Source organism: Ochlerotatus camptorhynchus, unplaced genomic scaffold (assembly GCF_037179485.1).
Source record: "Ochlerotatus camptorhynchus isolate MF236.1 unplaced genomic scaffold, CSIRO-AGI_Acam_v1.1 ptg000432l, whole genome shotgun sequence".
Taxonomy (NCBI): Eukaryota; Metazoa; Arthropoda; class Insecta; order Diptera; family Culicidae; genus Ochlerotatus; species Ochlerotatus camptorhynchus.
The window spans coordinates 8,487,402-8,511,086 of NW_027040918.1; the positions used below are offsets into that span (position 1 = coordinate 8,487,402).

The following is a 23,685-nucleotide window of genomic DNA, read 5'->3' on the forward strand; positions in this document are numbered from 1 at the left end:
CAAAGTATAATAGTCAAAAATGCATGACATATATTTTTCTCTTATGCAAATGCATTTATTAAAGAGCTTTTCTCACAAAATATATAAAAACGAAAAAAACAGCAATTTTTGAATTTTAATATCTCCTAAAGCGCAAAAAATCGCAACCTGACATTTCCAACAAAAATTAAGCAATACCCGATAAACAAAATATCAAAATCTGATGGTCGAATTAAAAAAAATGGTATTATTTCATCTTGCAACGTTGAGTAAATTTCAACTTTTTCTATCGATTATTCGTTGGGTAATTTTGAGTTTTCTTCAAGTTACTCAATTTTACCTAACCCCAGACGCAAACAAATGAACGAATTGCAAATAATACAATTAGTAGGTATGTAAATAAATCATTTTATTCTAACTATAGAATAAGCAAATATCTTGCATAAGTCTATCATAACATATCACTGTTGATTTGAAACCCCTATATCATTCTAAAAAAAACTACAATTGTTAAAGCTCTCAAAAATCCCTCCAGTATTAAAACTACTAACAGTGTACTAGGGTAAATGGCTCTAATGTTGGCCTATGGATCTAAGATTGGGCCCATCGCTAAAAATCTGCTATTTATCAATTTTATCCTGATGAACGCGTCATTGGGACGGTACTAATGGATATTTTTGGTAGCTATTGAAAATTTAGTCGAATGCTGAATTTATGTATGGGCCCAAATTAGGGGCATTTAGGCCGACATTACATCCATTTTCCCTGAATTTTGTTTTCTTTGGCACTAAGTTCCAGGCTTATGGAATTGTTTGGCAGGATCGTAAACATTCGTTTCGATTCTCGCCAACTGACGGTGCTGCCCAACGATGTGATGTAACCACGAGCACTCTCGGTATACCGTTTCGAATTCATTGCACGTTTGATGGAATATCGGATACAGCTGCGGCAGTATTCCGTGATCCAACGTGGGGAACATGTGATGCAAGCAATGATCGCCGAAACTGGTCAACACTGCAAAGTGCGATCCCTTGACATCGGCCCGGTCAATCACCGCTGCTATCTGGTACACGCCAAAGTCGATTTCGTCTCTGCGGATAGTAATATGTGTAAATCAACAGATGTTTGCAAATGTTTAAAACTTACGGAATCTCGTCTCCCGAGTGGAAGACCTCCGGATGATGGTGGGCTGCATTCAAACCGATCAAACCAAACCCAAAGCTGGCTACCAGTACGATAAAGATCCACATTTTCAGTACGTTACCCAGACTGCTCGAGTCGCACAGATACATGAAGGTTGGCAAAATAAACGAAATCAAGTCATCCGCAAAGAAGCTGCTCTTGCCCGTTTGGAAGGATTCGATCACTCTAGAAGAAGGAACTTGGTTAATTGCGTTTTTTTTTTTTTTACAAATGGCATTCACCTTTTCACAAACTCTCCGATGAATATGAACGAATAGACAACCGGTCCATAGATCCAGGATCCAAAGCGTTGGAATGTTCCCTTGATTTTCGGGTTTGGCAGCCAACACAGGATCGGCTCAAAGTAGGATATCTCTAGATCGAGAATCGAGTTCGGATAGTGGTGATGCGAAATGGCATGTGACACGCGCCATTCTCTGAAACATGTAGAAAAAGGGAAGTTGTTATAAAAATGTACTTCTGCACATCGTATATAGTAATCATGTCTCATTTATGTCTCAATGTTATCTTAAAAAAATATGATTTAACATAAGTTGGAATATGTAGCTTCTATAAGCATGAGTTTAACCTACATAATTATGATATTACCGGCCAAAGGCTGTATTTATTGACGATAAAACAATAACAATCTTTGGAGTCCCCGTTTCTTTTTCGTTGCTTCATCTAAATAAATGGACTCTTTTTAAGAAAAACAAATATAAATCGTGGCTCACTTAGTAATGGAACAAACTCTTTTGCTTATTACACTAGTTTACAGCATATTTGAACTTTGTACGCTGATAAAGGGATAATCAACTATGCACACCGCAATCTGTGCCGATAATTTTTGCTGTGCCGAAAGCTATGTCAAACGTTGTGCCGAAGCGTACCACTCAAGTATCCCATGAGTTTGGCAACCCTGAATATTTAATGACTTTTGTGATTGTTTACTTGTGATTGTGCAAGAAAACGAAGCGTGACAAAACTAAATTGATGTATGCAGCCTAAAATCACTGCTGCAACACGGAAATTCCACCAGAATAACAAACCAAACTAAATCTGTTCCAAGAAGACTGATTTTAGCCCTGGTACATGCCGGTTTCCTTAGCTATACTCCGTAGGTTGGATTCCGGCAAGCTGAATGTGGTTCTTCATCCATGGCGTAGATTATGGAACAGTACGACAGCGATAACAACTGTGAGGTGAAGGTGGAACTGTTCAATCGACTGCAAGCGGGGGAAGGCTACATGAATATTAGCGGGGATTTTGAAAAAAATAAAAATAATAATGTTTATCGATTTCCTTGAGGTGAACAACTTCGAGGTGTCGAATGTGATTCTTTTGTATGCCAAAGGGAAGGTTCGATTGGGTTTAGGTTGATGAAATGTATTCAGATATACCTCGATATAACGTAACTGTCACTTTTGACTTCCATCGCTGATTTCTAGCTAAAACGCTGTACAGACTGGAGAGTTAAAGGGTGATACGGTCAAAATTTGGTCAAGGGAAAACGCGTGTAAATCGGTGAAATCGTTTATTTAAAAAATCAAATTAAATTTCTTTTTCAAGTTCAATTAGTATAAAATTCAGGAAAAATATTCAGTTAGGCTTCCGCTTTTCCAAATCCGAATTGCCGGGCCTTACGCTTGACCCCTGCCATCAGATTTTGTACAGCCACCTTGTCCACCTTCTTCGCCGCAGAAAGCCAGTTTGCCTTGAACTGCTGCTCGCCCTTAGCAGTTTTTTTGGTCTTCTTTAGGTTCCGCTTGACAATAGCCCAGTATTTCTCAATTGGGCGGAGCTCTGGCGTGTTGGGACCTACCTGCTACCTTTCCCCTTCCTTTTGCCGTATAAAACTCCTGTCCCGGAAGCTACTTGTAGTCGGCTTTGACGTAGGTTTCGTCGTCCATTACCACGTAGTCAAACTTCGTCAGCATCGTCGTGTACAGCCTCCGGGATCGCGCTTTGGCCGTCGTATTTTGTTTATCATCGCGATTTGGAGTCACTACCTTCTTGTAAGTCGATAGTCCGGCTCGTTTTTTGGCTCGATGCACGGTTGTAGACGATACACCCAGCTTATTTGCGGCATCTCGGAGAGAGAGGTTAGGGTTTCGCTTGAAACTACCGGCAACTCTCTTTGTCGTCTCAACGGCTTCCGGTTTTCTATTTCCCCCCGATCCAGACTTCCTGGCTGTCGACAAACGTTCCCCAAACACTTTAATTACATTTGTAACGGTTGATTTGGCAACTTTTAGCGATTTTGACAACTTTGTGTGCAAGTACCTCGGATTTTCGCGATGCGCGAGCGAAATTTTGATACGCTGCTCTTCTTGCTTGGACGGCATTTTGACAACTGAAGAGTGAATTCCAAAATCAAAATAGGAGCAACATTCTACACACACACACCTTCAAAATGAGGGGTGTTCAGGTTTTTTAAATGCAAAATTGAAAGAAATACGTCAAGTTGATATTGACCAAATTTTGACCGTATCACCCTTTATAACATGTTATAACGGTTGTCAAATAATTGCAACACAGAAACCACCATCAAGATAGCGCTATAACATGTTATACCTCTGTAGTCTGAACGTACTATAACAATCATTAAATCAAGCTAAGTAATAACACCATCGAAGACTGCACAATAGGATATCATAATATTTATTGAATGGAGCAGGGCTATGAAGCTTGCTCATCCGAGGAGGATGATTTGTATGACGCTATGTATCTGGCCACCATTCCTGTGGAATTGACCCATGTAGTCCGTGATTACCGATATTGTCACTATCGTAAACGGCAAGCAACTGTTGCAATCACGTTGGATGCAAAAGTGGATGACCCAGTTATTGCTGTTGCAGGTTATGATCTCGGTGCTGCTATTTATCACCACACTTTAACAACTCTTGCATGGAATTAGACGAGTACTGGCTGCAGGAGAGACCCGAGCAAAGTCCTATAGGTTTGACTTCTATTCTGGAATCTGATCGTCTAGTCCGATGGATTTTTAAAAAATATCTCAGCAGGATAGTTTTCGAGATATAGTTAAAAAAAACTTTTAAAAAAGTGTTTACTAAAATACAAATATTTTCCATTGCAATGAAGTTATATTAATTAGTTTAACATCAAACTAAAGTTGATGAAGTTTGCTTTCGATTATTTGAACACTATTTTTCAGTGAGATTAGTGGTACAACCACTACAAACATTTTTATTTATACTGCTTAAAAACTTAAGCAGAAATTCATTTTTTCTGGGAAAAATGCAAAATATAAAAAAATATAATAAACTATCGATTAACAACAATACTACTAATCTCACTGACAATTAATGCTCAGTTGATCGAAAGATAATTTTCTCTTAAGAATTCGATTTTACATAAGAATCATTGGTCAAAGATTCAAGTTCATTTTTTTACTTGTATTTGTAAACTAGTGTTACAGCGCTCCTAGTGGACGTTTTCGGAAGCTTTTGACGTCTATTTGTTGACAACAATAATAACAATAAGTGTATTTGTTCATTTCATAAAACGCTCTTGTTTTGGAAGAGGAGCGTAGCCGGCACCGGTGGTGTAGTGGTAAGCGTGACTGCTTTCTAACACCCCGATGGGTCTGGGTTCAATCCCAGCCGAGGTCGGTGGGATTTTTCTGAGGCATAAAAATGTCTGGTCACGTCTTCCTTGGGAAGGGAAGTAAAGCCGTTGGTTTCGGCCCATGTGTGTTTGAATGGGTGCGATATCCTACGCAGGTGTGGAAGCTGCCTTCCTGCACATTCGATTGCCGTCAATGGATGGCTAAAGTGTCAATGAATGGCTAAAGTGTTGAATTTTCCTAGAAACACCATTTGACACGTGCTCAACACATACAGGGAAACCTTGACGATGAATCAGAAGCCTCAAAGGAAACGCCAGAGTGGAACTGCCAACCGTCAGCTCCATGAAAAACTCGTACGGTCCATCAGAAGCAACCCAGGTATGTCCGATCGCGATTTGAATAAAAAGTATGATGCCATCCTTAGTACAGTACAGAGATTACGCTACCGCTACCGCACGAGTAGGCAACCAAATCGATCACTCAAGCAGAATACCTTAGCTAGAACTCGTGCTCGAAAGCTGTATGACAACCTGCTCATCATGTCTCGGACCAAGTCCGGTGGGTGCATACTTATGGATGATTAAACCTATGTAAAGGCCAACTTCAGACAGCTTCCAAAATTTTATAAGGCGAAGGCTCGAGGGGTTGTCCCTGGCAGATTCAGATTTGTTTTTACGGATAAATTTGCACGCAAATATATGATCTGACAGGGAATTTGCTGCGGCCCGGTTTTCGTCACTGAGAAAATTATAAACTCGGAGGTTTACAAAACCAAATGTCTTCAGAAGCGCCCTTCATCTAGTCACCCTTTCATCTAGTCACGTGATGGCTCGGCGACTTTAGGTCCGGATTTTGCGAGTTGTCACTACAGCCAGGAAGTTCAACAATGGTACAATGACAATAGATTCCAGTTTGATCCGAAAACCCTAAATCCGCCCAATTATCCCCAGTTCAGGCCCAATGAAAACTACTGTGTGTGTATTCCCTCTAACTCTCACTGATCGGCAGTTTTATTATGGAACTCGGAAAAAAAATCCGTTCCCGAAAACGGGAACGGACCGTGAACTAAAAATCACGGCCAGCTATCCAGAACAAAATTGTCTCAAATATACACCGAGAACTATGGTTCACGGCTGTGGTTCACGAATATGGGAACTCTTTTTTTCCCGTGAAGTACTCTCTCTACTACAATGTCGCATTTATGGTCATTGTAGACAGCCGGGAGATAGAAAGTGAAAGCTCTATTGCAGATCCAGCAACCCATTTCAGAATGTCTGGAGAGTCACGCCCATTCCAAGGTTGCTTTCACTTAAAATAAGCCCCGCATGTATGTATTACCTCCATCAATTGGATATTAGCATTACACACACTTCCAGTTTCAAAATGTTCTTTTGAATCCTGGCACGTATTTAGTTTATGTTTTTTTTTTTTTTGTAAAAAGCGTTTGGACTGGTCTCACCATGTTAATTTGATCCTCCAATCCATGGGTTCCGTAGTTTTGATTTTCTCTAAGCTGTGCATCTCATTTCATGATGCACCTTTGCCGTAATACTTTCTTCAATGAACACAAATGTTCTTGCATTGCCATGGTCATCTGGGAGGAGAGTCACGTCTAGTGCTTTCCTCAGGAACCTTTCGCGGCCACCAACTACCACCCGTCCAGTATTGGGCTTATCCAGCGAGTCATCTTTCAGATTGCTTGCAATCTCCGACACCGGCGAGAGACCAGCAGCCGAACACTTTTGCAAGCGGAAAACTTGCTTCACGGCAACGTCGGCCACCGAATCACCAACAAAACTCGCGACGGACACATTATCAGCACGTTCCCGGGCTAATTCACCAACCGGACCGATTTTAAATTCGCCCACGGTGACGAATCTCTCAATAGAACTACACGCCGAAAGTGTGACATCTGAACTCGGAAAAACGGGCCCCCGGGAGGCAATGAAAACCGACACCGAACAATGAAAATGAAGCGTCGTTGATTTTAGTGGTTAGATTCAAGGTCAACCGAGTCACTCAAGGCAAACACAGGCAAAACACGATATATCACTAAATGATAACTTTATGAACACTTGAAACTAAATTTCAGTACACAACTTAACAAATTTAAACAAAAAAAAATGTTTAATCCGCTGACGAAAAATACGCAGCAAAAGAAAAACACGTCAGCTTTCAAGCACGGCCTACTGCGATCGTCAGTTCAGGCCCAATGAAAACTACTGGGTAAATATGAAGAGAAAACTGAACCTTAAAGATACAGTCATCAAAACGGCAGCTCAGATGAAAAATTGGTGGGATAAAATCGCCAAAACAGTGGACGAGACCGTTGTGCGCCGCTTGATGGATCGTATTAAGGGAAAAGTGCGAGAATTCCTTCGAAACCGTAATTTTAAATCCGAAATAGACTCAAATGATGTTGTGCCGTTACTAAGTGGGCCATGCTTTAGGCGCTTCTGGGGGCACTCGTCCCGGTAGATTTGCCCGTTGATGGTACCCATCGTGATGTAAGGCTGGCTCATCTTGCCGCACCCACAGCTAGCCTGCCAAACTTTTTGGCGAATTTGTCTACTTTCTTCTTCTTTACCTCCTCAGGAACGGCCAACCGTGATGTGGCAACGTAAAACTCCTACCCCGGCAACTGCTTTGTGTCCGCCTTGATGTAAGTCTCGTCTCGCACCTCGGTTTCGTAAGCCACTCCCGGTACATCTTCTTGGCGTGGGTTTTGGCCACCGTGATTTGTTTTTCGTTCCGGTACGGTGCCTTCCGGACCTTGAAGACATGAATGCCGACACGTTTCATTGTTTTTTTTTTTTTTGACACATCCCGGATCGAAAGATTCGGCCGACGCTTGAACAAACTCAACAGCTTCCTGGTCTTCACCGGGTCAGCTATCTCCTTGTCACCGGGTCCTGGGTCTCCTTGAATGATTTCACCTCCCGGGAAATCATCGCATGATATGGATTCCCAGGTGTTTTCCGATCCATCTGTGGGACGCAGTCTGATTTTCCAGGACGGCGCACAAGATGTTTTGGTGGTTCTGCTCTTGCTCCGATGCCATCTCGATAATCACTTTGACGAATGTGAAGAAATTCAGCCAGCGTAAACTTTACACTCTTAGCTGGTTTCAGTCAAAATTTCATCCATTTTACCCACACGCTAAAAAGTTACAAACTAATCAATGTGTCTTACTTTTTCCGAGTACAGTCTTTACTCCACAATATAGGTATCTTTGGAATCGGATTGACGTGTAACGACTGGAAATCCATATCTGATTCCATTTTTTAGGACCACATTTGATCGCATCCGGAATTATTCTGAACTTGGTCGGGATGTTCCCGGGGGATGTGGCCAGATCTTTAATACTATACCTAAATCGATCATGTGACACTTTAAATTGCATGAGAATACAAAGACTAATCCATTGGTTTAACATTGATTCTTTGTAATCTGTAATCACATTTGACTATATCTGGACTTGTTCCGGAGAGCACCAGGCAAAAGTCACCCAAGCTTGCGGCCATTCGTTTGATATAAAAAATGTTTTTCTGAACTATGAAATTAGCTGTTTCGATGATATTTTGTACTTGCAATATGGAAGAAAAAATCGTAAAGTATGTGTTTGACACATGAAACCTGTCAATTTTGCTGTAACTCTTCATGAAGAGTGAATATTCATCGATCATAAAATTCCTGATTGTGACCCTCATGAAGCAAAATTGAAAGATGTTATGTGTCAAACGCATAAATTACAACCTCTCCTTGTAACTTACAAGTACTGAAAACCAGTTTTTGAAAGAACTTCATGTCTCCAGGTTTAAAAGATCGTCGGTCTCCGCGGCTTTTGTGGTGTAAGGGGTACCGCCGATGGGTTATGGCATTAACTCCCATAAGTGGTATGCTGTGATATGAAGGGCTCAGCTGCCTCAGACAGCCGGTATTGCTTCTTGAGTAGAAAATCCAGGCCCCATCATATTAAAGAGTGCCATAGTCACAATGCTTCCGCACAGTGTGTTTTGTGAAAATTGTTGTTGTTTTCGTGGGTGCCGAGTTTTAATGGCTACAATAACTCGACCATAAGTGGTGTGATGTGATATGAGGGGTTCTGTGACCTGAAAGCGGCCGGTTTTGCTTACTGAACACAACATCATGAGTTTCATCTCATGCCGTTCCACATTCAAGATTCGTTCGACTTTTTTATAACTGTAATTCAGCGTACCGTTGGCCAAAACAAACCTGCTGCATACTCAATCCTTTTATTTAACATCCCAGTGATTTCTCGTGGAAGTGTAGAAAATTTCTCGGCGTCCAAGAAAGCGAGCATCACGTCAAATTACCAGTGTTTACACATTGAGGATGATTGCTAGTTCCAAGCATAATCTGTTGGTTATCTGTGTAATTGCAGCTGATTTGGCAATATCGGTGTAACATCCGCGGGCGGTCAGTCATGCACATGCTCAAACGAATGGCCGCAACCCTGTGGACAGCCCTTGAATAATAGCAAGAAACGGTCATGCGACACATCAAATGGCATCAGCATTCAATGATTAATCCGTTGGTGATAATATTGAATTGCATGGTCCGATAGAATGCTTTGGAATAATTTAGGAATCGGTTAGCTGGTTCCGGAGATATTGAAGATCCAAAACACATGGATTTTGGGAACTAAGTCGTGTTTCTCATCAACCGTCCTACAGAATTGAACACAACTACTACCAAACGAAAGGTTTTCTAGTTTTATGGAAATTTATAGAATCAGTCAACTGGTTCCGGAGATATAGACGGAACAACATCCGGTATATGTGTGAACGTAATGAAAAGTATTCTAAGACATATTTCTCGGCAACCTTTGAACCGAATAGGGCACAACAACCACCAAATGAAAAGAACTAAAATCCTAGTTATAAAACGTTTCTGAATATTTTTGGAACAGGTCCACTGATTCCGGAAATATGACCGGAACATGATCCGTTTTGTATGGGCCATGAGATTAAATACGTCCGAAAACGAATAAAACCCATCATGTGGCACCTCGAATGAAATGAGAATTCAAAATCCAGTGCAATGGTAATAATTTTAAGTGCCCAGCACCACACTGGTTTTAGAAACCTCCGTAAAGTGGCCAGTTTCTGACTTGGGTCCTTAAATCACATCAGAATTAATCTATCACATCACTTCGTATGAGCACTTTAGATGGTCAGTCGCAAATTATCACCACACGAAGCTACAGTTTTGTTTACTTCGCGCTGTGAATAATATCAAAATTATTGTGTATATAACGTGGATTTTTTCACGAAAATTACTTCAACGGATCAACTAGTGCCTGAAAATTGTGAACCAAGTGTTATTATTTAGACTTATGACGAATCTGGAGTGCTACAAAGCAAACAAATTACCATCATATCTCTATTGATATTAGCAACAAGTAGTGTATAGTAACTAGCTGGGAACCCGTGAAGCTCTCGGTTCTTTGGCATAGAAGTTTTTAAGTGAGTGTGAAAACATAAGCCGCAGTGCCCTTCTCCGGCCCCATGGTCGGCCACAACCGTGCACCCCCCAGTGACCCACCGGATGCGGGAACATTACCTGACTGGTTGCTAGGCGAAGATGAGCTCGGACAGGTTATTGCGCTACTAATGAGAGTACGTCAAACACCTGACGAAAATAGCGACGAAAACGAACTCAGCCTCCCATCCGATCCTTTTTTGATGTAAAAAAAAAAAAAAATCGGTAGCGCAGTAATACTAGCCCTGAGCTCTGTTGACACTAGAAAAGTCCATGCATCAAAGGAAGCACGAGGTAGCCGATACATTCTTCGAACAAAGTCACGATCAATCTGCGAAAAACTGAAACAAATCTCCGAACTGCCGGATCACACTCCTGTGGAAGTAATAGAACACCCTGGGTTAAATGTTGTTCAAGGGGTAGTGTATGATCTGGATACTATAGACAAATCTGATGAGTATATTAAGCAACACCTACAAGAGCAAGGTGTGTGTAGTGTACGTCGTATCACAAAACGTCGTGCAAACACCGTCGCCACACTGCTTGTTGTCACATTCAGTGGATCGATTTTACCAAAGTACATCTATTTTGGTGTACTTCGGATTAATGTACGGCAATATTATCAATCTCCAATGTTCTGCTACCGCTGTACAAACTTCGGCCACACAAAAAAGAACTGCGACGATAGCAAAAATCAACTCATATGCCTAAACTGCTCAGGTATACACAAATTGATTGAGGGAACCCCATGCACTAAACCAGCGTACTGTAAAAACTGTCAACTGTGAGGATGCACCTACAGATGCTCCGAGAATTTCACCTTTGGCAGCAACTGTGAAAGCAGCTCGCTTAGTGGCACCTAGTCAACCGAGGGAATCGGCTCTGAAAGCAACATCCAAAGGGTTTCACATTAGTCTTGAGAGAATCGACCAGAAGCATACTGACAAGACACCTGAGCATATGGACATTGACCCTACTAGAAGTAGCAAGAGAAAAGGTGTTGATAACAAGAAAGACAGCCCACCGGACTCCCCAGAAAGGAAAAGAGAAGGTTCGACTGCGGATTTAGGAAGAACCCACCGAAATCAATCCAACAGAAATTAATGGACCAACAACCACAACTCTATAATTTTGACCCGGCTATGGACCCTGACACGACCTACGACCCCCGATATGACTCTGAAACCGACGAATACTCTGGCATAAAAATGGACCATGACCTTGGAAACCGATTGGATAACGACACCATTACCAGCATCAATGTTGAGCCTAAGTCAGGAATGAACACCTGGGTGGATTACGGCAGACACTCCGTGTCCAACAAATCCTCTTGGGGATCAGTCGAAAACAAAGTGCTAAAGCTTCCACTGAATGTGCTCAGCAATGCGGACTTGTATGATCAACCATACCACCAAACACAGAAGCAAAGCGTAATGAGAGATATTTGCAGTCACAAGACAACATCTCAAATCAACAAAACTTTATTACGTGATTCGCCAAGCGCGAGGCATCCCACGTCGGCCCTGACCAGGGATGTACCGGGTCTACCCGAAGAGCCTCTGGCGGCAGCTGACGTGGGCCACCTGAGCCCACAGGCAAGTATCTTCTCCTGTTCTCCCACTTCAAGTAGGTCCGTACTCTCTTCGTGTACTTGCGTTCTTTCAGAGCACAATAATCCAGCATCACCACCAATACCAATTCCGCTCTACACCAATGAAAATCCTGAGTCACCATCACTTGATGACAAGCATCTCCTAGAATCATCCAGCTGCAAGAATAACAAGACAATCTCTCAAATCTACAAGACTCCACTGCGTGATATGCCAAGCGCGAAGCATCCCACGTCGGCCATGACCAGGGATGTACCGGGTCTACCCGAAGAGCCTCTGGCGGCAGCTGACGTGGGCCGCCTAGCTCCACAGGCAAGTACCCTCTCTTGCATCCTCTACTTCAAGTGCATTCGTGCTCTGTTCGTGTACTTGCGTTCTTTCAGACCACACTAATCCAGCATCCTCATCAACACCAATACTCATCAACACCAATACTCACCAACACCAATGATTATCGTGAGTCATCACCACTTAACGACGATGTCCTCTCAGAATCATCCAGTTCCAATTCGTACAGTGAAGTAGGAAGAGTATCTCGTACTTTTGCTATACAATGGAATATCAATGGGCTCCGCTCGCATCGTGACGAATTGCTACTTCTCCTTACAAAATATCAACCAACAGTGGTATGTCTTCAAGAAACAAACACCTGGGAACATCAAGTTGCGGCCAACTACCTTGGGGGAAACTATCAGCTTCTACTTAGTCCTTGCTCATTCCACGGTAGGCAAAGAGTCGGTCTGGCAGTAAAAGAAGGTACACCCTTTGAAAGACTTCAACTGCATGCTGATATCCAAGCAGTAGCCATAAGGCTGTATGTACCAATGGAAATGACACTGGTTTCAGTATATTTATCACCTAATGATAAGAATGCTGATGACAAACTTCGTAATTTGGTTGAGGAGCTTCCAAAACCGATTGTTCTTCTAGGCGATTTGAATGCCCACCACTGCTTGGGGAAGCCGAATATCGCACAAAACAAACTCGGCTCAGAAAAGAGGCAACAAAATCTTACAACTAGCAATTGATCAAGACATGGTAGCCTTGAACAATGGATCGCACACCCGTATTGACCCTGCTTCAGCTTACACACAAGCCCTCGATGTCTCTATCTGCACCGCTTCCATTGCCAATAAATTTACATGGAAAATAATCTCGGATTATGGAGACAGCGATCACTTCCCAATTCTGATTGATATCCCGGGCATTCCGACTGAACCCAGATTTCGTAAAAAATGGATCTACGACCATGCAGACTGGAAACGATATGAGGAATTATGTAGCAGAACTCTGAGCCCTCAGGAGTCCTTCACCGTAGAACAATTCACCCACCTCATCACTTCCACCGCTGAAGCTAGTATCCCTAGAACCAGTGGAAAAGTGGGAGTAAAAGCCGTGCCTTGGTGGAATCCCGAAGTAGGAAAAGCAGTGAAGCATCGTAGGAAGAAATTACGTACACTTCGGCGAATTAGCAACGATGATCCCCGGAAAGTTGAAGCACTCCAAGCTTTTCAAGCTGCCCGCTCAGTATGTCGTAAGATGATCTGCGAAGCAAAGCAGGGAAGTTGGGAAAACCATAAATCCCAATAGTCCTAGCAGTCAAATATGGACCCGAGTCAATCAACTACAGGGGAAAAGAAAAAACAACTCGATAACTCTGAAGCTCCCACGAGGAGTCACCAACGATGCACAAATAGTAGCTGACGCGCTTGCAGACGAATATCAAAGAAAATCATCTGACGAAAATTACACAGAAAAGTTTCGAAGGAAAAAACTAAAGGAAAAGCATGTTACATCAAAAACATTACGCCCGAAGGACCATAAACAGTACAACGAAGAATTTTCGATAGATGAATTGATGTGGGCCCTAGATCGACGAGGAGGCTCCTCCACTGGGAATGATAACATCGGTTATCCTCTTCTACAACGCCTACCATACTCAGCGAAGTTGTCGCTTTTGAGGTTGTACAATCAAGTATGGACAAGTGGCACATTCCCAGATGAGTGGAAAGAAGGCATAGTTATTCCAATTCCAAAACCTGACCTTGCCCTTCTAAGCTATCTAGGAAAAACATTCGAACGCATGGTGAACCGTCGACTCCTCACAGACCTTGAAAACAACGGCAAACTCGACCCTCGCCAGCACGCTTTCCGTGCTGGCAAAGGCACCGATTCACACCTGGCGCAGTTGGAAGCACTACTCAATCTCAGCGAGAACCAACATGCAGAAGTAGTATCACTCGACATTTCCAAAGCCTATGACACCACCTGGAGACCCGCAATCCTCAAGACTCTGACAACATGGAAAATAAACGGCCGCTTGTTGAACATCATCATTAGTTTCCTTAACCACAGAACATTTAGGGTTGCAGCTAATGGAGCAACATCCAGCATGCGTGTTGCAGAAAACGGTGTACCACAAGGATCTATTCTGCCGGTCACACTATTTTTAGTCGCAATGCAACCTATCTTCGAAAAGATGCCACCAAATGTTCAAATTGTAGTTTACGCTGATGATGTAATTTTGATTGCTAAGGAACGAAACTTTGCACAAATACGGACACACTTACGAAATGCAGTTACTGAATTAACCAACTACGGCTACGAGCGTTGGATTTGCTATCGCTCCGGAAAAATCAAAGTTATTACACATCTGCAATATGAAACATCGAAAGCGTGGTCGGGCTATCAAAGTCAATGGTACTCCTATACCACGTGTTAGAAAGATGCGAATTCTTGGTGTGTTGATAGATGCGAAAATTAATCCTATTCAGCACTTTGCAGAAACCAAACGTAGCTGTGTGCAGCGATTAAACATGCATCGAGTTTTGGGACGCCGTCTAGTGAGAAGCAACCGTTCAACTCTCCTTACCATTGGTTCAGCTCTCGTGACTTCCAAGCTACTGTACGGCCTAGGTTTCACCAGCATCAACATCGAAGCTATGGAACGTACTCTAACCCCAACATATAATGAGGTGATACGACAAGCTTCTGGCGCGTTCAGAACTAGTCCAATTACCTCCATTATGGCTGAAGCGGGGTATCTGCCATTTCGTCTAATACTTATCCAGCGCCTATCACAACTAGCAATACGACTTGTGGAAAAAACAAATCAGTAGCCGACCTACCAGTGGTTAAGCGAGCATCTGATCTGTTTCTAGCAGTAACAGGAGTCTCCATGCCGAATACCTTACCGACTCGACTAGACGCTCTTCAAAATGGGAAATCAACCCATCCTTGGATCCAAGCAATTGAACGCGAAGTTATTGGAACTAAAATTGTGCTTTGTTGGATTCCCGGTCACGCAGGAGTTCTGGTGAAATGAGGAAGCTGACAAACTGGCAATCAAGGGTGGAAGGGAATTCCACCAAACATGCCAATTCCACCCCAGGATGCTGTGCGGTTTATTAAACAAAGCATTTGGTGTGTTTGGGAAAATGTTTTTTTTTTTTTAAGACTTTTCTTAAGAGATTTTTAGCCTTAGGCTAGTTCATCTCTATTTGGGAAAATGTGTGGAGACAAACCTGGGCACACCTACGTCAAATCAAACCGACTGCAGGCAAATTTGTTGACAGAAAAAATTCATCTGAGCAGCGAGCTCTTACCAGATTACGCATCGGGCACACTCGGCTGACTCACTCTCACGTGTTGGAAAACAAATCTCCACCAATGTGCTGTTTTTGTGGAACTCGACTTACTGTGCATCATATACTTGTGGATTGCAGAGGATTTGCCGAATTTAGGCAAAACTGTGGAATCGATGGGGCAATAACAAATGTTCTTGCAAACACCTCCAGCAAAGAAAAGGCAGTAATTAAATATTTGAAAGATGCTAATTTATTCAAAGAAATTTAGTTCGTAAGATAATTCAATCTGTCATAAAAAAGTGACACGAATGTCACAGAAGTGATAAAGTGTCACTAATAAATAATAATAATAATAATAACTTTAGATGGAAATTTTATTAATATTTCTACTAATTGTTGCTTTAGCTTTATTGGTATAATCAAGCTTGCTTTAAAAATCTTATCAGGAGTGGTCCACTTTAACAGTTTAATAAAATTGATTTTACACACTTAGAAATGATAACCGAGTTCAGTAATTTTAAGCGATCTTTTACCAGCTGAACTGTTCGGTAAAAATTATTAGTTTTAATTCTTCTAACCAAAGACAACTTCACTAAAATGTCAAGACTTGATTATTAAAACAAGACTGACAGTGTTTTGAAATTAAGATTGTATCAAACTAAGTATAAGAGCAAACTGATTTGTTGTTAAGGTGTTTCGCTGTGAGATCCTTATTTTCGTAGCCACTTCAAAACATTAAGTGAACAAATATCAGCTTCTGCGATACGTACCACAATGAAACTATTACTCTACGTTTGCTGTACTGCAGCATACATGAAGTAGCAATTTCAGGTGAAATGGGGCATTAATTTCCGAGATGGGTGAAATTGAATATTCAAAGTGGAAGTGCATGTATAGCCTACGTGGTGCCATTTGTGGACTCTTTAAGGAATCACCTTAATGTTTATAACCGGTTGACCTGGGCGCATTTAATGCTACTAACCTGTAACTGAAGAACGCCAAATTGAATAGCTTCATGCGCCAGTTGTCCTTTTGGTGGAAGTAATTGTGCGCACATATCATGGTCCAATTGACGCAAACTCCACTGAGAGCGGCCAGCAGATAGCTGTTGAACTTCATGGCCAAAAATGCAAACACGAATGCCCCTGCCAGCAGCGAATCGATTATCACTTGAGACGTTCTGATGGGCGTTTTATCGATCTCCTGCAGCTTATCGCGAACCCTTCGTTTCAGAGTTCGATAGAAACCGTCATCCTTGAACGTGAGTCTCACGTTTCGCGGTTGTTTGGCGTCCCGAACCTTAAACTTGGGAAGTAGATTCTCCGCCCTGCTGGTGATGTGATGCGTTTCAAATGCTTCGGTGATGTCAGTTCCCTGTGGACGATTGTTATTCCTCTTACAATCTACACATGTAACCAAATTTTAAAGTGACTCACCTTTGTTAGCCGAATCCACTCAGGGCCACCCGGATGTCGTTCGACAAACTCCGTCAGGTCGTACAACGTGTCGTGTATCCGCCAAAGACCTTCGGCACCGTCATCGTGACGTTTGCCCTCCAACCAGCGGTAAACCGTTTTCAACGGTTCATCCCGAAAGGTTGGATACTTGTTGGAGATCGTTGTGATTAGCGTGGGCGCCCCATTCGACTTCTCCGACATGACTTCGACTACTGACAGCTCTAGTTTGCGCGCTGGGCACCTGAAGAAAGTATGGTTCAGAACAGATCATTAGTATGCAAAGCGTGCACCGAGTGCGTGTAGCAATTAATCAGTATGCTGATTGGTCACCTTGAGATATCTCTTATAGGTGAGCAATGTATTCTATAGACGGCAGACGGAAACTTTTCTGACTTTACTTGACGCCCCTTCAATATGAGAGGCGATTATTTACTGAAATCATCCGAACAAGCGTGAACCCCCTACTGGAAGATTATCAGAAGCAACACTTTTCTAAACATGTCGAAATAACTGGAACTGCCTATTGTGGTTGGCGCTAGTAAATAAACGTTGATAAGTGTTTCATCAACAAGCTTCGAACTAGTGCACGTTGCATTCAACTAATCATTGATTCAATCTGATAACAACATGTAAACAACGTTTCATGAGACTTTCTTGGCGGTCAGACAGTAGATATTGGATGATCTGGTCTGGTCATAGTTATACCTGAGATAATTTTCTATAGAACAAATATCAAATTCACTTTCAGAACTGCACAAACGAATCGAAAATTCAAATTGTCATAGTTGAATCTACAACTCTACTACTGAGCAAAAGTTTCGAGAAGATGATCTTAAACTGATTTGAAATCGGGTGCACTGTGTAAAACAACAAGCGCGGCTTAGTAAGACAAACTAAAGCGCAACTTACAATTTCATGTTGCCGTACACGAGTTCCGACAAATGTAATTTACAACCGTCATGACATGGCGTGGAATTATCGCTATAAAGACGAACTTAAAACAAGCACACTCGTTCACCAAAGTTGTAATTAGATGATGCTTCGGAGGTATGTAATAAAGAGCAGCACCTCACCACTAGGGTGCTTCATTTTGAAAAAAAAAAGTGATAGATTTCTTATAGGCCACCCTCTAGTTCGATGCAATACCCCATAATATGAGCCAATGGATTGAGGTTTGTATGGAGATTTCGGTGAATTAGTATGGGAAAATATTGTGTTTCACTTACATACATTGCTCTAACTTTTCCTGTAGTTGCCCAAACGATAAAATTTGATATGATGTCATGACATGATGGTTAACAAGCCTGTTATTGTTATGATGAAATTGGTACTGTTGTCTGGCACATTCTCATCTGTCAATCTTCTCTTTTTTGTAATTGTTTCACATTTCTATCTTTCTCGATATGCAGTAAAAGTGATGGTAACAGCAACAGGCTTTCTGGTCATTGTCATAGCAACAAAATGTTTATTTTTTTACATTTGAACCAGTAGAACCAATGTTGGGCGATATAACTGATTTTTTAAAGAAATCCATAGAAATTTCCATGTATATTTCAAACCATGCGCAGGCTCAAATTTTAGGGTTATGAATCGAATCTGAGGTTGGCCTATAATTAATTTAACACACTTTGCAAAATGAAGCACCCTACTGCACACATTGTATATTTTTATTGCTATACAGTGTTTCATTCCGAAAAAAAAGCGTTGATTTAATGCTATTATCATCGACGTTTCGGTCATTGGTTTGAACCTTCTTCATTTATTGATTAACAGTTAATAATTTTAGTTAAAGTGGCAAATTACATCCACTTGCCATGCCGAAACACTGAATATCTATTAAAATAACGTGCCACTTATCGCAAGTCGGTCCCAGTTGCGTTTTTATCAAAACTGTAAGCCGTAGCTAATCACACACATTTTCATAACACTGGATGAACTTTACAACTTCGTTCTGGAAAAGTTTGAAAAAACAACCAAACAGGTTGTTCCATCGCATAAGAAGCAATTTACGAACTAATCTTAAAACGCGTTTTCCCCGGCTTGCTGGTTTGTGCTATGGGATAGAATTGATTTATTCCTATTTTGTAGTAAGTAGGCATATTTTCTCTTATAATTAAAACGAATATTAATTGTAAAAACAGTTCACAATGACAGATTTGTACTAACAAAAACACACTTGTTACAAGCAGGCGGACAATGAACGTAAAAGACTAGAAATGTAAGTAACCTAAAAACTATGCCATGCAACATGAATTTAGGTATATCTAATAAAACTAATTTCAGCTTAAAGGTTACTCTATCAGCAAAAACGAGTTTACCTTTAAGAGTACTCTCTTCGGTCCCAAGCTAATCGATTCACCCCTCGAAACATAGGAAAATCCACTAACCCCTCATTTTATCTGTCAAACTTTCATAGCGACTCAAAACAAACATTGTGTAGTAGTAGAATTTCGACTAGAATGGGGTACGTTAATCGTTTTCTTGGGACCAATAGGCTAGTCAAGTAGTGAGCCAATTTAAAATCGTTAGTTTCGTATTGATTGTTGGTTGTACTGCCCTGAATTTAATTCAAATGTCCTAAGAATGTTTAAGCTTCCGAGAACTTCTGTATTTATATGAAGACATCAATAATTTTCTCCAAATCTTGGATTTCAAAATGGCGTCAGATATATATTTCCGGTCTCTACATGACACCACTTTCTAAAAATATCCATATTGAGGGTTATTTGACAGTATTTCCCTATTTTGCTCTAACCGGAAGCCACCATCCTAGAACTCAAAATGGCGTAGACCAAGGGGGACAACTCTATCTACGATGCAGGAAAGATTGTATTTTGCTGTGGCTAGCTGCGCGCACACTGAGTAGATAGAACGAAAATTGATGACGATTCTGAAGATTTCCTGCAAAAAGATGATGCGCGATGCAAGTAGATGCGAGAAATGAAAGAAGATTTTTCGAAGATTGTTTCGCTAGTGTGAGATATTTTGAGCATCTAGAATTGAAATTTAGATATGTCGCCCCTCTCGCAACGAACGCTTTTCGCTACGTACTTACACTAAAATGTATTTTCCTATCCTATATTTACCTATCGCTGTTCTGTCATCTACCTTGAAATCAACTGTGATCTCATGCATCTTTTGCAGCATCGAAAAAGTAGATGCAGCAAATCCAACGAAAAGCAGGAAAAAAATCTGACAAAAATACACTGATTTAAAAAAAGAGGTTATTCTTGTCTGCCATCTACTTGCCATTTTAGATGTTTCACACCCCTCGGGGTAAACGGAGTAAGCCGAGGAGAAAACATCGATGAACGTCGATTAAATTTTGAGGTGCATTGAGTTACGCGCGAGTTACTCGCTGCAAAAAAGCAACGCAGAGTAAAACTGTCTCACCCGAGTCTCACCCCTTGACATTTCCCAGTTTTTCTGTAACTGGAAGCCGCCCTCATGGATTTCAAAATGGTGTCAGACATGGATTTCCGGTTCCTAGCCGGGGTGACTAATCCTGAAATACCCATATTCCAAAAATACTCATTATTTGACAGAACGTTCATGTTTTCTGTATTCGGAAGCAAAATGGCGTCAGCCATGGATTTCCGGTTCCTGCCCATCACCCCGATTCCAAAAATACCAATATTGTGGGGTATTTGACAATAAAGGCTGACTATAAGTAAATTGATACGCCCATCGCGCGCCGCTAGCACGCCTATAGTGTGGGGAATCGAAAATCAGTGGATTGTTTACACTTCTATAGAAAACAACTGGTGCAAGTTTGATCAAAGTAGTCGATCGCGTTCAGAAATAACGTCAAATGGAACTCGAAAGAAGAAAAAAATATTGTGCACAAACACCTGGAAAATCCGGAGTGGTCCAAGCTGGCTAAAGTGCTGAAGATGCCAAAAAACAACAGTTTATCGAGTGCTCAAAACCTACAAGGAAACCCTGAGTGTGGAATAAGGAATAAGCGGACCTACGAAAAAACTGGAACCAGGGATCGTCAGCTGAGCAGAAGGTGTTGACGTCTTTCGACAACGTCTTTCGATCCGCGATGTGGCCAGAAGATACAACGCCAACTTTCAAACGGCGCGGAACATCCTTGCCAGGGAAGGATACAAGTCATACAAAGCCAGTAAAAATCTGAACCGGCACATGAAGCAGAATTCCATGGCCAAAAAGCGTACAAGGCTCTTGTACGACCGTGTTTTGACGAAACACAAGGGCTTTGATCGATGACGAAACATATACGTCAAACTCGATTTTAAGCAGCTTCCCGGTCAAAATTTTACATCGCGACTGAACGTGGGGACGTGCCGGGAAGATTCAAGTTCGCGAAGAAGGCCATGGTTTGGCAAGTGATTTGCAGTTGTGCCCTGAAAACGGAGCCATTCGTCACATCCTCGGTGATGACATTGCAAGTTTACATCGAAGAATGCCTGAAAAAGCGTGTATTGCCGCCATTCATCCACAAGCATAGGGGCAAAGTCATCTTTTCGCCCGATTTGGCCAGCTGCCACTACTCCAAGGTGGTTCTGGAGCGGTATGCTGTCAACAAGATCGATTTTGTCGCCAATGCGCTGATTCCGTGTCCGTTTCCACTGTGCGGGCGTTGATGAGATCCATTCGTTCGAACCGGAGAAATGTAACCATCTAATGCTATAACTTTGCAGTTTTAATAAAAGTACTGTTAATCAACCATTAATGGACTTTTTAAAATTATTGAATCACGAATTACAGGTCTTTTTGTGCGTACCAATTTACTTTTAATCAGTCTTTATTTTCAAAAAAAAAATTTACGAAGTAAATTCCAAATAGCGAGGATTTTTTAACGAAGTAAATCCCAAATAACGAGTTTTTTTACGATTCAATTTACAAACCCCCCGGTTTGGTTCGCAAATGGAGGTTCCAGTGTACATACAAGGGAAACTATTAATATGCAAGTTATTTTTCGTTAGTCAACCCTCCAGTTCAGCATGTTGCCTCCTAGAAGATAATAAAATAACCGGTTGTTCTTTATTTAAATCCGTTGGATGAAACGAGTGAGAAGTGCACAACTACTGGACGAATGACAATGTTTGTTCTACGAATATGTTTGATTTTAAATAGACAGGTTAGGGTTAGGTTATTGTTATTAGTGAGACTTTCAGCCAGACTTAAATCGTTTTTAGCACATGTTATTTCTGACTTCTATGCTTTCTAAATATAAAACTCATCGAACGTTTTATTCAATTTATGATCATCCTAGACCTTTCTTTAGCGATATCAGATTGGTATTTCATGACAAAATTACTAGAAAGCAGTAGCACGAATCTGTGGAAGGTAATAGATGTTGCCAGAAATGGGAAGGCACTGTATTGCAAGAGAATGTGTGTATAAACAAATATTTTTTTAGGAGTTTTGACGTGGTTAAGGTTGTCACGATTATTTCGAGGATTTTCAATATGTTTTAAAAGCCATTTCAGAAATTAGAGGTATTTTTTGCGATTTTAGACCTTTTTAGAAGGTCATTGGTGTTACAAGTTGGGGTTGGTCTCATAATGATTTACGGAAATGTCCCCAGCTGCAACTTTGCTAAAGACCGCATTTGAATTGAACGTTAGGATAATTAGTTATTAAGTAATTACCCACAAAATTATGAAGATTATATTCCTCTAAAAAGCTCCATAAACCGCTCAGCAGGCAACACTGGTGTGCGTGGCACGAAGAATAGGGCAAAAAATCCAGGCTACTATGTCATACGTTCAGGATGCAGTGCAGGATGCCCTGAAAGCAGTCGATTTATTTATTTATTTATTTAATTAATCATATCAGAAAGTTATCGTTTATGAAATCAATTAATAACTAATTACCTTGAAGTCTAATCAAAAAGTGGTCTTGAGCAGATAGCTAGCTCCGTAAATTATTATGGCGAAGTGCTAGGAAGTTAAGAACATAAAGTTCACTTTCCCCATACTAATTCCCATATATACTTCAGTGCAGTATGAGTTCGCATCAAAATAAGCTCAGGATCAGGATCAGGACCTGATTTAGAATCAATTGAGTCTGGCGGAGCAAAATCTTTATTTTGAACCTCTCTAGTAGCTATACTATGATGTACCAAGTTGCACAAAGTTGTAGGAGGTGCGAGTTCCAAAATGTTGTCAAGAAGAAGGCCCATTTCCTTCCTTTACTGATAGATAGTAATTTGGGATTAATCCCTAACTCTTAGAAGTCTCCTTCCGCCTGGAGCTGTCCTGGCCAAGTCGTTGCAACTGGTGGGTTACAATTTCAGGTTACAACGATATCAGGCTTTTAAAACTGAAAGCAATAAATAATTTGAACTAATCAAATAAAATAGTTCAATGAAAACAAGGCTTATCGTTGTTAAATATTTTCAACCAAACCTTAAACATAGTTCGTTTATGAATATATGTCTTGCTTCATGGTTTTTAAATTAAATCCATAAACCGCTTTCCGATGGCAAAATACTTTATGGTCAGCTAATCAGTGTTTATCATGATACCATTAAATCCAGCATTTGTGTTCTAAAAGTAGACCGAAAATTAAACTTATCATACCTTGTGCACTTATCACCGTGTCTCGATCCACCCAGCAAAGGTCAAAATTTCACTCGCTCCCCCTTCGTTCTGCCTGGCTTTTGCGACTCAAAATCAATCAAGCGCCTCCACTCGAAACCACTCACGCTGGATCCGCACTCGAACGCGAACTTTCACAGACTGAACCCGACCCACTTTCTGAATACTATTCTAAATTACGAGTCTCGTTTAGTACTACAGCGG

The 23,685-nt window shown here is 41.2% G+C and overlaps 1 protein-coding gene across 2 annotated transcripts; it reads right to left on the reverse strand.

The window, feature by feature from the left end:
* Positions 1-754: 754 nt before the first annotated feature.
* Positions 755-23,685, reverse strand: LOC135711387 (cytochrome b5-related protein-like). Of its 2 annotated transcripts, none has more exons than XM_065234258.1 (6): positions 23,464-23,685; positions 16,889-17,142; positions 16,435-16,826; positions 1,404-1,598; positions 1,126-1,347; positions 755-1,070 (listed from the first exon to the last, which is right to left on the reverse strand). In XM_065234258.1, the coding sequence occupies exons 2-6, from the start codon at positions 17,108-17,110 to the stop codon at positions 767-769; spliced, it is 1,335 nt and encodes a 444-aa protein (XP_065090330.1). In that variant the 5' UTR covers positions 17,111-17,142; positions 23,464-23,685; the 3' UTR covers positions 755-766. The 2 variants fall into 2 exon arrangements, with proteins under 2 accessions (XP_065090330.1, XP_065090331.1); XM_065234259.1 differs by having other exon boundaries at positions 16,889-17,150.